At 39.3% G+C, this 12,951-nt stretch overlaps 1 protein-coding gene across 1 annotated transcript in view; it reads right to left on the reverse strand.

The window, feature by feature from the left end:
- The window catches only part of LOC119962803 (mediator of RNA polymerase II transcription subunit 13-like), a 311,329-nt gene extending 299,361 nt beyond the window's left edge, over positions 1 to 11,968 (reverse strand). Inside the window, exons 1-2 of the mRNA XM_038790899.1 lie at positions 11,300 to 11,968; positions 9,791 to 10,028 (exon numbers count right to left, since the gene is read on the reverse strand). Of these exons, the coding sequence (XP_038646827.1) occupies positions 9,791 to 10,028; positions 11,300 to 11,368 (307 nt within the window). The 5' untranslated portion in view covers positions 11,369 to 11,968. The remainder of the gene's footprint in view (positions 1 to 9,790; positions 10,029 to 11,299) is intronic.
- Positions 11,969 to 12,951: the final 983 nt, after the last annotated feature.

Below are 12,951 nucleotides of genomic sequence, written 5' to 3' on the forward strand. Positions count from 1 at the left end.
AAAGCCTTCTGAAGGTCCAAATAAACCACATCTGTTGCCTCCCACTCATCAACTCTACCGGTTACATCCTCAAAGCATTATTTCCCTTGCATAAATCCATGCTGACTCTGTCTGATCCTGCCACTGTTTCAAGTGCTCTGATCTTTTTTTTTTAAATTTAGAGTACTCAATTCATTTTTTCCAATTAAGGGTCAATTTTAGCGTGGCCAATTCACCTACCCTGCACATCTTTGGGCTGTGGGGGCGAAACACATGCAAGCCCGGGGAGAATGTGCAAACTCCACACGGACAGTGACCCAGAGCCGGGATCGAACCTGGGACCTTGGCGCTGTGATGCAGCAATACTAGCCACTGCACCACTGTGCTGCCCTGCTATAAAATCTTTGATAATAGATTCTAGAATTTTCCCGACTACCAACACAGGTTTACTGGCCTATTATTCCCTGCTTTCTCTCAACCTCCCTTTTAAAATTGTGGGGTTACATTAACTTCTCTCCAATCCATAAGAACTGTTCCAGAGTTTATAGAATCTTGGAAAAACCACCACCAATGCATCCACTATTTCTCGGGCCCCTTCCTTAAATACTCTGGGATGTAGATTATCAGGCCCTGGGGATTTATAGGCCTTCAATCCAATCAGTTTCCCCAACACCATTTCTCTACGAACACTAATCTCCTTCAGTTCCTCCCTCTCACTGAACCGTGTTTTCCAATATTTCTGATATCGGTGTCTCCTGTATTAAGACAGAAACAAAGTATGTATTTCGTTGGTCAGTTTCTTGGTTCTCCATTATAAATTCCACCGTTTGTGACATGTCGTCACCAATCTTTTTCTATTCATATACCTATAGAAACCTTTGTAGTCAGTTTTTAATGTTCCTGCAAGCTTTCTCATATACTCTATTTCCTCCTTCTCAATCAATCCCTTAGTCCTTCTTTGCTGAATTCTAAACTGCTCCCACTCCTCAGATCTGCATTTTTCTTGGCCAATTTGTACGCTTCTTCCTTGGATCTAATACTATGTCTAAAATCCCTTGCAATCCATGGTTTGGTCACCTTTCCACTTTTACGCCAGACAGGAACAATTATTGCATTTCGACTATACACTCCTTGAATGTTTGCCATTGCCTATCCACCATCATCCCTTAGTAACATTTCCTAACTATTATAGCCAACTCACACCTCATATCATTATAGTGTCCTTTATCAGATTCAACTTCTTCACTATCCACCTTAATGAAAAATTATATCATGTTGTGGTCGCTCATCCCAAAGGGGTCTCACACAACTAGATTGCCAAAGATTTATTTCTCATTACACAATACCCAGTCTAGGTTGGCCTGTTCTCCAGTACGCTCCCCAATGTAATGGTCCAAAAAACCATCCCTTATACACTTCAGAAATTCCCCCTTTACTATTAATACTAATTTGATTTGCCCAATCTATATGCAGATTAAAATCATCAATAATTACAGATGTTCCTTTATTGCATGTGTCTCTAATTTCCTGTTTAATGTCATTACCAACATCCCCACTACAGTTTGCGGAGTATATACAACCCTTACTAATGTTTTTTGCTCCTTGGTGTTTCTCAGCTCTACCTACCACAGTAGCATAGTGGTTAGCACTATGGCTTCACAGCAGCAGGGTCCCAGGTTAGATTCCCGGCTTGGGTCGCTGTCTGGGTGTAGTCTGCACATTCTCCCAGCGCCTGCATGGGTTCCTCCAGGTGCTCCGGTTTCCACCCAGAAGTCCCGAAACACGTGCTAGTAGGTAATTTGGGCATTCTGAATTCTCCTGCTGTGTACCCAAACAGGCGCCGGAATGTGGCGACTAGGGGCTTTTCACAGTAACTTAATTGCAGTGTTAACGTAAGCCTACTTGTGACAATAAAGATTATTTAAAAATTATACAGATTCCATGCTGTCAGAGCTAATATTCTTCCTCACTACTATATACTATGTTAATTTCCTCTTGAACCAAAATGCAATGTCACCGCCTTTCCCTTTTTGCCTGTCCTTCCTAAAGACAGAATACCCCTGGATCTGGAAATGCTGGAAAATCTCAGCAGGTCTGGCAGCATCTGTCAGGACAAAAATTAGCTAATGTTTCGAGTCCAGGTGACCCTTTGTCAAAGCCCTGGATGTTGAGTTCCCATCCCTGGTCACCTTGCAGCCATCTCTCCCGACTATATCATAACCATTTACATGTATTTGCACGATAACATAACATGATCAACTTGAATAAACAAATTAACAGTAGAATTGACAAGTGTTTCCTCAAAATGCTAAATTACATTAAAGTAATTTTAACATCTAAAATATATTTTGATGGGCAAAACAAAATTTTCAATCTGTCAGGCCATGTGTGCAATGTGTTGTGCTCTCTGATGAAAAGCCCCATTTTTATTGCAACACATGTAAAGACAGGAACAACAAGCTTGCGGTTACATTTGCAGTAACACCTAACATTTCTCATTTACACTACATTTTATTGGTAGCAGTTCCATATTATAATCTAGCTCCTCTCCTGCAAGTCTGCACCGTTTATAGAGTAGGCCAAAGGCAACAGCAGCACACAAGTACAATTTCCTGCATGTGTAGCCACTCCAAAGTTGCAAATATGACAGGGAGGAGGGAAGATACACAGAGCACATCAAGAAGGTTAAGAGAGCAAGACATTTAGGCAGAGACACCAAGTGAATGGAGTGAGATAGAACAGTAGCATTAAAGAGAGATTTGAATACAGTATGACAAAGAGACAGACACAGTGATTTAGACTAAAACAGGCACAAAAAGAGACAAAGACAAACAGGCAGTAAAACAGGCACGAACATGTATTTTTCTGAAATTGCTTTTTCGTGCGAAACTAAGTAACCGATTTAAAATTATGCCGCCAAGCAATCCACAGCTATGTTTATGTTCCAATTTGGTAGCAGTCATCCAGGTGCAAACAGAGTTAGCTTTCACAAGTGATATTTTTTGCTCAAATTTCGACTCAAACATATTTGTATATTGCTGAGCATAAAGTCTGTGAACCAGTTCCATTGGACAGCAATTGAGTCTTAATTCCATGTCAAAAATATTGTCCGAAATACTTAAGAGCAGTAACCTGGAACAGCTTTATTAATACAGCTGAAGAAAGGTTCATTATAAACATGTAATTTTAATCAGTGTCTGGTTCATCTCCTGTGAACAAGCAGATTTTAAGCAACTGAACTGCCTTTAAAAAATAATCATTCACTAGTTACATTATTATAATAATAAACAGTGGCTTATTTAACAAAAATATTTTGAAGTTTTTTAAAAATGTGAATATCAGTGTCCATTTAACAAAAACTCAATTTTAAGAGCCTATTCGAAGACCAGCGAAGGGGCGATATTAATGGAAACTTCCCAGGGTAATTAACTTGAATCAGGGCATGGCAAGTTTTGGAAGGCAATGCCGAATTCCAGCACAATGTTGGACCTAAAATAAATCAGAAATCCAATTTGTGCCCGAAATGTAATCTTTTGAGCTGCTTTGACTAACCAAGTCTCCAGGCCACCAGTTCGAAGATTTGGACTTTGCACCAATTATTGGAACCAGACTCTAGGAAACAGCTTATTGCAGCCAATTTGTAGGCATTACCAATCTGCGAGGAGCTGTTCAGAAATCAATTTATTTTTCATTAAAGTGTACAAATATAGAATTTTAAGCAAACAATAAAATGCAACATTACTCAAGACTCGTAAAATCTTGCAGCTTTATCCAATCTACACACATTGGATTCTACAACCAAAGAACCGATAGATTATAGTTGGGGTACAAGAAGGACTGATGCCACAGGACATAAAAATTCAGTTTAGGGAACATTACCCAACATACCACTTTCCTCAGAATTCCAACTAACTACATCCTGAAATCGATGAACAAAGAAATCTAGGTGCGAGTTTCAAGAAATCATTGAGGCATTCATAAACACAGAAAGGTTTTGTAGGTTATGAAGTAGTGATCATCTGAACCTACCAACTACAATTCATACTAATGAAATATAACTACAGTATTTAGAATGAATATTTTCACAAGTGACTGTTGACAGCACAAATTAAGTCCTTGATTCATGAGGTCATGCAAAAAGGGACAAAATGCTGACAGGAACACAGCAGTGTTAATCTGCCAACATTTCAGGATCTGTACAATCTTGAAAATAAATGGCTTGATTCCATTCACTTTCCCTCACTCCACACCCCTGCCCCACCTCTTCTGAAAATCTAGCTAGTTACTTACTGTACAACACTAATAGCTTCACATTATGCAAATATAAAACATCATAAAGTTTAGCGTGTAGACCAAAAGACATGTCAAACTTCCTGTTCAAAAGACGTCACAGCTAACAATCCAACAATTTGAGACAGGCAATGGGTAAGGGGATACAGAAGAGGGCCGACAAGGTGGTGGGGAAATAAAACTCAAACAAAAGATCTAATGAATTTTGTGCTGAATAAAGTTTCAAATGCTATTCTCATTAAAAAGGTATCAATTGAATTCCAGTGCCCTGACTATTATTCTGCTATCAAACTTAATTTACTGACTCAATTACAAATAAGATGGATAACTTTACTAAGCTATCAATTTAATAAAATATCAGCTATGGTTACCATAAAAATGATAATATAGGAACTATTTGGAGCTTTTATTAACAAGCCAAATGTAAAGAAGTAAATTTTCTCCAATGTTCAAAATATTTTAGGATTATTTTCCAAATGATTTAAACAATCTTTGGAATTTTAATGGTTCACCGACAGCTACTATAACACAAGGTTAGCTTTATTTTGCTGTCATGGAAACAATAAAAATATGTTGCACAATGCCAATCTAAGAGTTCAAAGCTGTGTGCAAAAATACACCAATGTATTATGCAAAATATATTGTTCTCACTTTGTAAACTCAAGTCTAAACAGTTCTTGAACTATTTCCTGTACATGCTAAGGATGCAGTCAAGTATGTGCATGCAACACTCAGGATCCAGCAGAATTTTAAAAATATATTAGAGGTTCCATTCACAAGAGAGGATAATACGATGTCTGCAAAATAGTAATCCTGCAGTCAAGAGAAAGTTTCTAAGTATAAAGGCTAAAAAGAATAACCGCTTGGATTCTGGAGTAAAAATGCCAAAACCAAAGACTAATTATTTAAACCTGTTTTGTCAAGGAAAATTGCTAGTTGGATCTAAATGGTGCATGACTGTAATCCCTAATTTTTGTCCAAGCTGTATAATTCACAGAAACTGCCATGAAGGTTTACATGAAACAAAAATGCCATGACTAGCTATTTTAGTCATTTTGTTCATGATCTGCCACAATACAAAAACACTCTTGCAACTTTTATAAGAAACATTATCCCTGAAGCTATGCATTCCGTATGCACTGTTTAGATCAGCAGAAAAATCATAGACCCCTTTTCAACTGTAGAATGGAACACCTAGATCTCACTCAAACCACAATAGATAAAATTAGATACAAAAAAAAACTGCATTGACAAAACACTTGCTTAGATCTGAAATAAATGCCACTTTTGCACAAATTGAAAACTTTGCCTTGTGTTTACAAAAAATATAAACGCCTTTCCCCCAGAAAGAGATACAATGAATTGTTTATTTTTCACACCATGGCAAGTTACATATAACAAGTCTGTGAACCGTCACAATATGCGTGGAGATTTGAAAGAAACAACATTGATACATGCACTGATATGGGCTACGTATTGGTTTTTGGAGAGTGGGTGGGAAGAAAGGCTTCTTGGACCGAAAGATTGTAACATCTCTTCAATTCATAACATTCCTTATTGTAATAGATTCAACATGCATTTTAACCAACAAAATACTGACAGCTCTGCAAAGAAACCGGAAATAAGTGACAATCATGCTCCATCACAGAAACTGTATCCCTACAGAGTATTCATGACTGCACCAAAGCATTTTCTCATTTAGCGTCTAAGGTTAAACTCAAAAGCGCAAACAGATACAGGTTTTAGGCTATGCAGCAGTAATTAGATATCAAAATCTGTTACACCTGCCTTTGGAGAGTGCAGAGTGTTAAAAAGGTGAGGTCGGTGAAAGTGCTTAAAGGGAGAAAGGATATAGATACTGGGTAACTGGTATAAAGTGGAGAAGCTAAACGTAATTCAGGAATAATAGCAAGAGGAATATGTAGGAGAAAGGATAGGAAACAAGGAGTTGAATGGGAAGCACATGTTAGAAGGGGCAGGGCACCGGCAGTTATCAATAGATGATTTTCCCAGAAACAATCCAAGAGAAACAAATAAATAGCTTGAGAGAAAGAATGCAACTGAAGAGAGAGAAGTTACAAATATCATTTCCAAACTTGCTGTATGCAATACTATGGCAGGTTTACTAAACTAAGTGCAAACAATGTGCAATGGATTTCCTTTTCTGCAGAATAGAAAATCCACCAAACTCACAGAAAAAAGCTCATCTCAAAATATACAATTATCCTTAATGTAAAGACTCATACAGATTCACCAAGTTGTTTGTTGGCTTTTTATAAAATTCTAAATTAAAAGATTCATTAATGTATTTTGCATGTTTACCCATAAATGAGCTCATTCCAATAATAGCATTTATTGGTGTTAATATCAGTGGCTGTTCTAAATTCAGAGATGTTTCAGTGATCCTGAAATAGTTTTTGGTGTGAATGGAGATGAAACAATAGGACTGCACATTCAAACAATACACTTACAGTTCTACATGCTTAAAGCTTCACCCACAGCTACAACAGCACTCGCATGGCCCAGGTTTCAATTCAGTTCCTTTAAGTAACTCCCAAAAAGGCTGAGTTTTCAGGCATAATTAAATTTATTTTAAAAAAAAATTGAGTGCCTAATTCATTTTTCCAATTAAGGGGCAATTTAGCGTGGCCAATCCACCTACCCTGCACATTTTTGGGTTGTGGGGGCCAAACCCATGCAAACACGGGGAGAATATGCAAACTCCATACGGACAGTGACCAGGGCCAGGATTCATGACCTCGGCACCGTGAGGCAGCAGTGCTAACCACTGTGTCACCATGCTGCCCTGATGGGGTTTTTCACACTACATTTATGTCTCCAATGCGAGACGTTTAATGCTGATAAATAGCCAGAAATCAGCTACATGCTCTACCATAACACCCTATTGCAGCAAGCGTTCTTTCAGAGTTGCATTTTAATGTATACCTTGATACAGTCAACTTTGAGTTTATGGTGAGCCTTCAGGAAGATATTAAACACTTTTTCACTGCTGTTTGAAAGCAATGACTGATCATAAGAAGCTATCCAAAAATATAAACATCACAGGCTGATATTTCAAGACATATTCAGACTTTAAACTAATAGAGCTTCTCAAAAATTTTAGTCCAATATTTTTATGCAATGTGTTAACTTACAAAATTTTCTTTTGATTATAATCAAATTTATCAAAGTATGCCAACAATTCGCTTCATCAAATAATGTATAACACTATGGAAACATTTGTAACCAGTAACATCTCACCAAACGTCAATGAAGTCAGACTTAATCACACAAACATAGTTGCAGATACACTTCAGGACTAAAGATAAATCAGGTTATATAATGCAGTTTTAAAATTCAGGTTGAGGATCAAACAATAATGCATCCACATCCAAAATTAAGTCATAACTGGTCATTTACAAAGCTTAAAAAAGATTCACAAGTTTTCCCCCCCGCCACATGTGCAAATATCAAATAACCACACTGAATATGGAGAAAGTAGAAAAATGACACGAGATGCACAATGGGATTAAAAAGCAATACATTAATATTTTTGAAATACCTAGACCAATCTAACCTAGTTTAGCTATAATAGGAAAAGAGCAAATACATATTCCTTCAAGCACAAAAGCTTATGTCAGTGTCACTCCAATGGCAAAGGTGGTTTTACCAAGTTTTATTGTGGTTTTAGTAACAATGCTTAAATTCCATGACAGAATGCTACAACTATTACCATTCTTGCCATATCAAGTAGCCACAGTACATAACAAATTAAGGCCAATGTACAGATTTCAAAATTAATTTTTCAGAATTTCTCTGCCAACTCTCAATTGATGTACAAAGCTAGATTGCCCCATCTAGAATCCTGTATGGATAACAAAAGAAAACTAATCACAACTGGTGGGGTAAAGGTAAAAAGTTACCATAGTCCCAGATGACCATAGGTTGCTTTCCGTTCAAGGGGAGCGCTGACTGGTGTGATTTAACCTGAGGATCATCACACCCCGAGCAAGGGCAAGATTGAGAAGGCGGGCCTTCATGAACAACTGGTACCACCAGTGGAAGCTACACAAATTTTTACTTTGCATGCATAATGTGAAGCCCTTTTTCAATCATGGTTAACACCTATATAAACATAATGTATACAGAGACAAAAAGTACAAAGTTCACAAAGATTCAAGGCAACAGAACCCAAAGGTCAAAATAAGGCTAAAAATAGTCACCAGGACTACTTCCAACCAGATATAGATACTGTAGTCTTAAAATCACAAAAGATTGTTACCTAACTTTTCCACAACTAGTACCCAAGTGTTGACAAGGAATACAAGTATCCTATTTCAACAACTGTGATAGGCAGAAGTTTTATTGGCTCATTATACAGTATTCAAGGATATTCATCAACCACATTACATTGTTACTTTGCATTACTTCCACTATTCTTCACCCAAGTGTACAAACAACAGATTTAAGTACCGCAGCCATGACATGCCTCTACACAACAGAAATTCACAGCTGCTGCCTACCACATCATCCTGCACAAGTTCCTTCTTTGATCTCTGGTTAAGGGGGCTCCCCAACAGCTGAAATGTGTTTCCAGGTTGCTAAATTCACTATCCAGAAAATCTTCACAAAGCAGATCAAGTTCCTATTCTATCCACTGCCATTTTTAAATATGCAAATAAGCAATCACTCTTTCACAGAAATTAAATGAAGCATCAACTACATCTGGCTTGAAAACATAATCATTTACTATAGTAATAACATACTGTGCACATGTAACAAGCAAATTATAACATTTTAAATCTTGAGAATGGTGAGTTAAAGCTAGGAATTCTAAAAATGTTCTCAGTAAATAGCATACAACTTTCCTGCTGACAGAGTCAAATTACCTTGCAGTAGGTCTCTCTGGAGCTTTCCAGAGACCAAAAGCTGTAAACCACCAGTCACGTTAAAACAATGCATCACTATCTAAACTCCAAGCACCCAAAATATTTACAGCACTAGAAATCAAGTTTACATAGGTGAGTGGACCAGATTTCTACAAATATTTTCATTTCATTCTTTAATGTTTTTATATGAAGCTACACAAGACTGTTAACAAACACCACAACAAAGTCCATTTCATATTTCATAGTTAACAGCTCCCAAGGAGATATTCTATTCAAAGTCCATGCTGGTTCTGATAAATTGTGTTGAAAATTCTAAGGGATATAAATATAATATATACGTGTGTGTGTGTGTGTGTGTGTGTGTGTGTGTGTGTGTGTGTGTGTGTGTGTGCGCGCACAATGGAATCTATTTGGAATTAATGGTCATAAAAACATTTTTAAAGACAACCTGGAAATAATCAAATAAACATTTGAGATGACTTTGCAAGGAAAAGAAAACCCACTTAAACATTTGGTCCACTGCACATGCCTCTTCAAAATTTTAGCCAGCGCATGCCAGAGAAGCAGTAATCAATCATGGAAACTCCTCCAACAATACAGCCTTTTTATTGAATAAGAAAGATGAAACTCACCTCGTAATTCATGATGAATTATATCAACTAAATTCGGCTCCTCTCCCCACCAGTAAATCCACAATTCCTTGGCTTCGGGTCTTACATCTCGTCGCCATACGCATAGCAGATTGGCCTGTAGACATCTAATGAAGGTCTGCAGAATAGGATCATCCTGAGCTGGTGCTGAGATGATGGGACCACAGCCCCCTAGACCCTGGAAACTGTACCTACGCCATTTGATGCCAGTTAGTTCAGCCTGTTGGTTGAGAAACATGTTAATAAAGGTCCCAAGAAAAATTTAAAAGATTCCTATTTAAAGCTAAATCTATTGTGTTCAGCATGATAATATGAAGTTTGGCAGAAATGCTTAATGACACATTGTCATATTCACTCCAAGTCAAAATATGATTACAAATTGTAATCAATTACAATATATAAATGAGGTCAGAATATGTATTGGCATTGTCAACTAACTATTGATAGTTACAACTTTAATATATACTGATCGATCAAAATTGATATTTAAAAACTGAAAATATTGTCTAAAAACACAAAACCTCCACAGAAAAAATGTCAAATGCATTAAACAAGATGTTTTAAATTAATTTGATGGGGTGCACTACTGGAAGCACTTTTATGTGAATGAAACACCCAACAACGTCAAACGATTTTCAAAAGATGTAATCCACAACATATAAACATAAGGGAATACGTTTGTACAAAGCACGCAATAAGGAAATGTAAATTGCGTACAAGCGTCAGCTAGAATGCACCGTGAACATTTAAAATGGTTTGAATATTATGGTGACTGGTTTGTAAGAAAAACGGTGGATTAAACAATGCACTGAATCGAAACAGATTAGGGTGGCGGAAACAAATTTCAAAGCTACAAGATCAATGCAGCAGTAGTACATAACATTAAAACTTCAGAGAAGGGACATGATTTATTACTACAGATGGGAGCACTGAAAAGACGCGGACCGAAAATCTAAGGACGGTGGCGGTGCAGTAATAAGACCAAACATCAAATAAATGCCATGTAAAACGGCAAAACAGTATCAGTTGCCATGTAGAGATTACGTTTAAACCCTCCCCTCCCCACCCCCGGGGGGGGGGGGGGGGAAGAAGACACGCTTTTAATTCAGTTTGAAATATGCAGACATCTTTCCAGTTCAAGATGGTGGATTAAAAGCTTCCAGCTCGGTTAAGGGAAAATAATAATATGCAATACGTAGTGGAGGCTTTTAGGAGAGGGGAGGGGAGGTTGGGGTAAGAGGAGGAGGGGCGTAAACATCAAAAATAGTTGAGGGCGGCGGGGGGCGGTGGAAGAGGAGGAGGAGGAGGAGATGGGGGGGGGAGAAACTCGGGAATAAACTCCAGACAGGAAAATAAGGCCATGTAAACGGTTATGCTAAACCATTAGTAGAAAATGGCTGCTCCCACACAGCCTAAGGCCCCTCTCTCTTTCTCTCTCTCCTCAGTCTCCCTCTCTCTCTCTCTCACACACACACACACACACACACTCACCAGAGAGAATAAATTCGAATGGCAGTCCTCCAAGCTAGCACCGTTGGCCACCCAGTTTGCTGCAGTCATGCTCCGTGCATGACTTTCTCTCCGGAGGTCGAATTAAAGATTCCGTCTTTGCTTTTTTTTTGCAAAAAAAATTGGAAAAATAATACCTCGATAGGATAGAACCCGGGAGGGATGAAACAACCACCTCTTCTTCTCCTCCAACACACACACACAAAAAAGACCTCCTCCGCCCACCAACACCAGAGGGGAAAGAAAAGGAATAAATATCTATTTTTAAAAGATTTATAACTAAAATCTCTCCGGAGCGATGGAAGGAGTGGCGTCCGCCGCTTTAATTCAGGAGACTCCCCCAGCTTCTGATGATGATCACATATATATTATATATCATTTTTTTTGGTGTGGTGGTGGTGGTGCTGCTGCTGCTGCTCCTCTTCTTCTTCTCCTCCTTCTTCTTCGTCGCCGCCGTCCACCTCACAAGTTAGAAGAAAAATCAGTCGCTTCTGCTACCGCCGCCAGTTATTCGCTGAAGGCTCTCTCCCCCTCTCTCTCTCTCTCTGGCTAGCTGGCTGGCTCGCTCGCCCGCCCTCTCTCCCTCACTCACTCACACACATACATACATAACACACATACAGACAGATAGACAGACACAGGCAGCCAGCGTAATGGCGACAGCGCTGAGGCGGGCGGCATTTCCCCGCCAAGGATTGGCTGCGCCCGCGTCACATGGGCGACGCGCATCCCTCCTCTCCGCCCCTCCCCCTCTCGCCCCCCCTCCACCGGCGAAGGGGGCGTGGCCTGACTCGGCTCGGCGTCGGGCACGAGCCCGCCGGAGGCGCGCGCAGCCACCCTGGTGGGGGGGGGGCTGTGGGGGGAAAGAGAGAGAGAGAGAAAAGAGAAAAAAAAATCCTTGCCGGGGTCAGCGCGCCTGCGCGGCTGGCTAAGCGGCGGGTCGGGACGGGACGCGGAGGGCGGGGGAGGAGAAGGACGTTGGAATCCGGTCGCTGTTGGCATCACCTACCGGTTGGTGGCGCTCACCAGCGCCTGAGCCCAGCTGGAAGACATGGCCAGCCGTGTCTGTGCTGTGTGTGTGTGTGCACTTGCTCCATTATGTCAACACCTCACACCTTTCCTTGAGATGTCAACATACGAAAGTAACTTCGTTAAGCGGTTCGAGTCGACGCGCACGCACGCATAAATCGGATAATTTCATGGAAGCAGTCTGCTGCAAAAAAATAATTTAAGCACGAAATATGAAATTTATTTGCACTATTACAGTTGTCACATATTAAAACGATAAACTGGTTGAAAGTCGTCCCCTCCCATGTCGATGTACAGTGTACTTTTTCACAATCACTAACTGTGTAGGTACTGTATACATTTCCTTGGCCACAGAAAAATACTTTTCACTGTACTTCGGTACATGTGACAATAAATCAATCAATCAATCAAGGTCAACAAGGGACATCCCTTTTCTTTTAACTCTTCACTGAGATTGCTCTATTTCACTGTTCAACAATTCAAAACGATTGCGGAAAGATGTTTACATCTACTTTACATCTTTAATTCTATCCTATAAATTACTTAATAGACGTGATTCCCAATTTGTGGAATTTAAATGTAAACTAATGCTATCCAGGATCACA

Source organism: Scyliorhinus canicula, chromosome 1, assembly GCF_902713615.1.
Source record: "Scyliorhinus canicula chromosome 1, sScyCan1.1, whole genome shotgun sequence".
Lineage (NCBI taxonomy): Eukaryota > Metazoa > Chordata > Chondrichthyes > Carcharhiniformes > Scyliorhinidae > Scyliorhinus > Scyliorhinus canicula.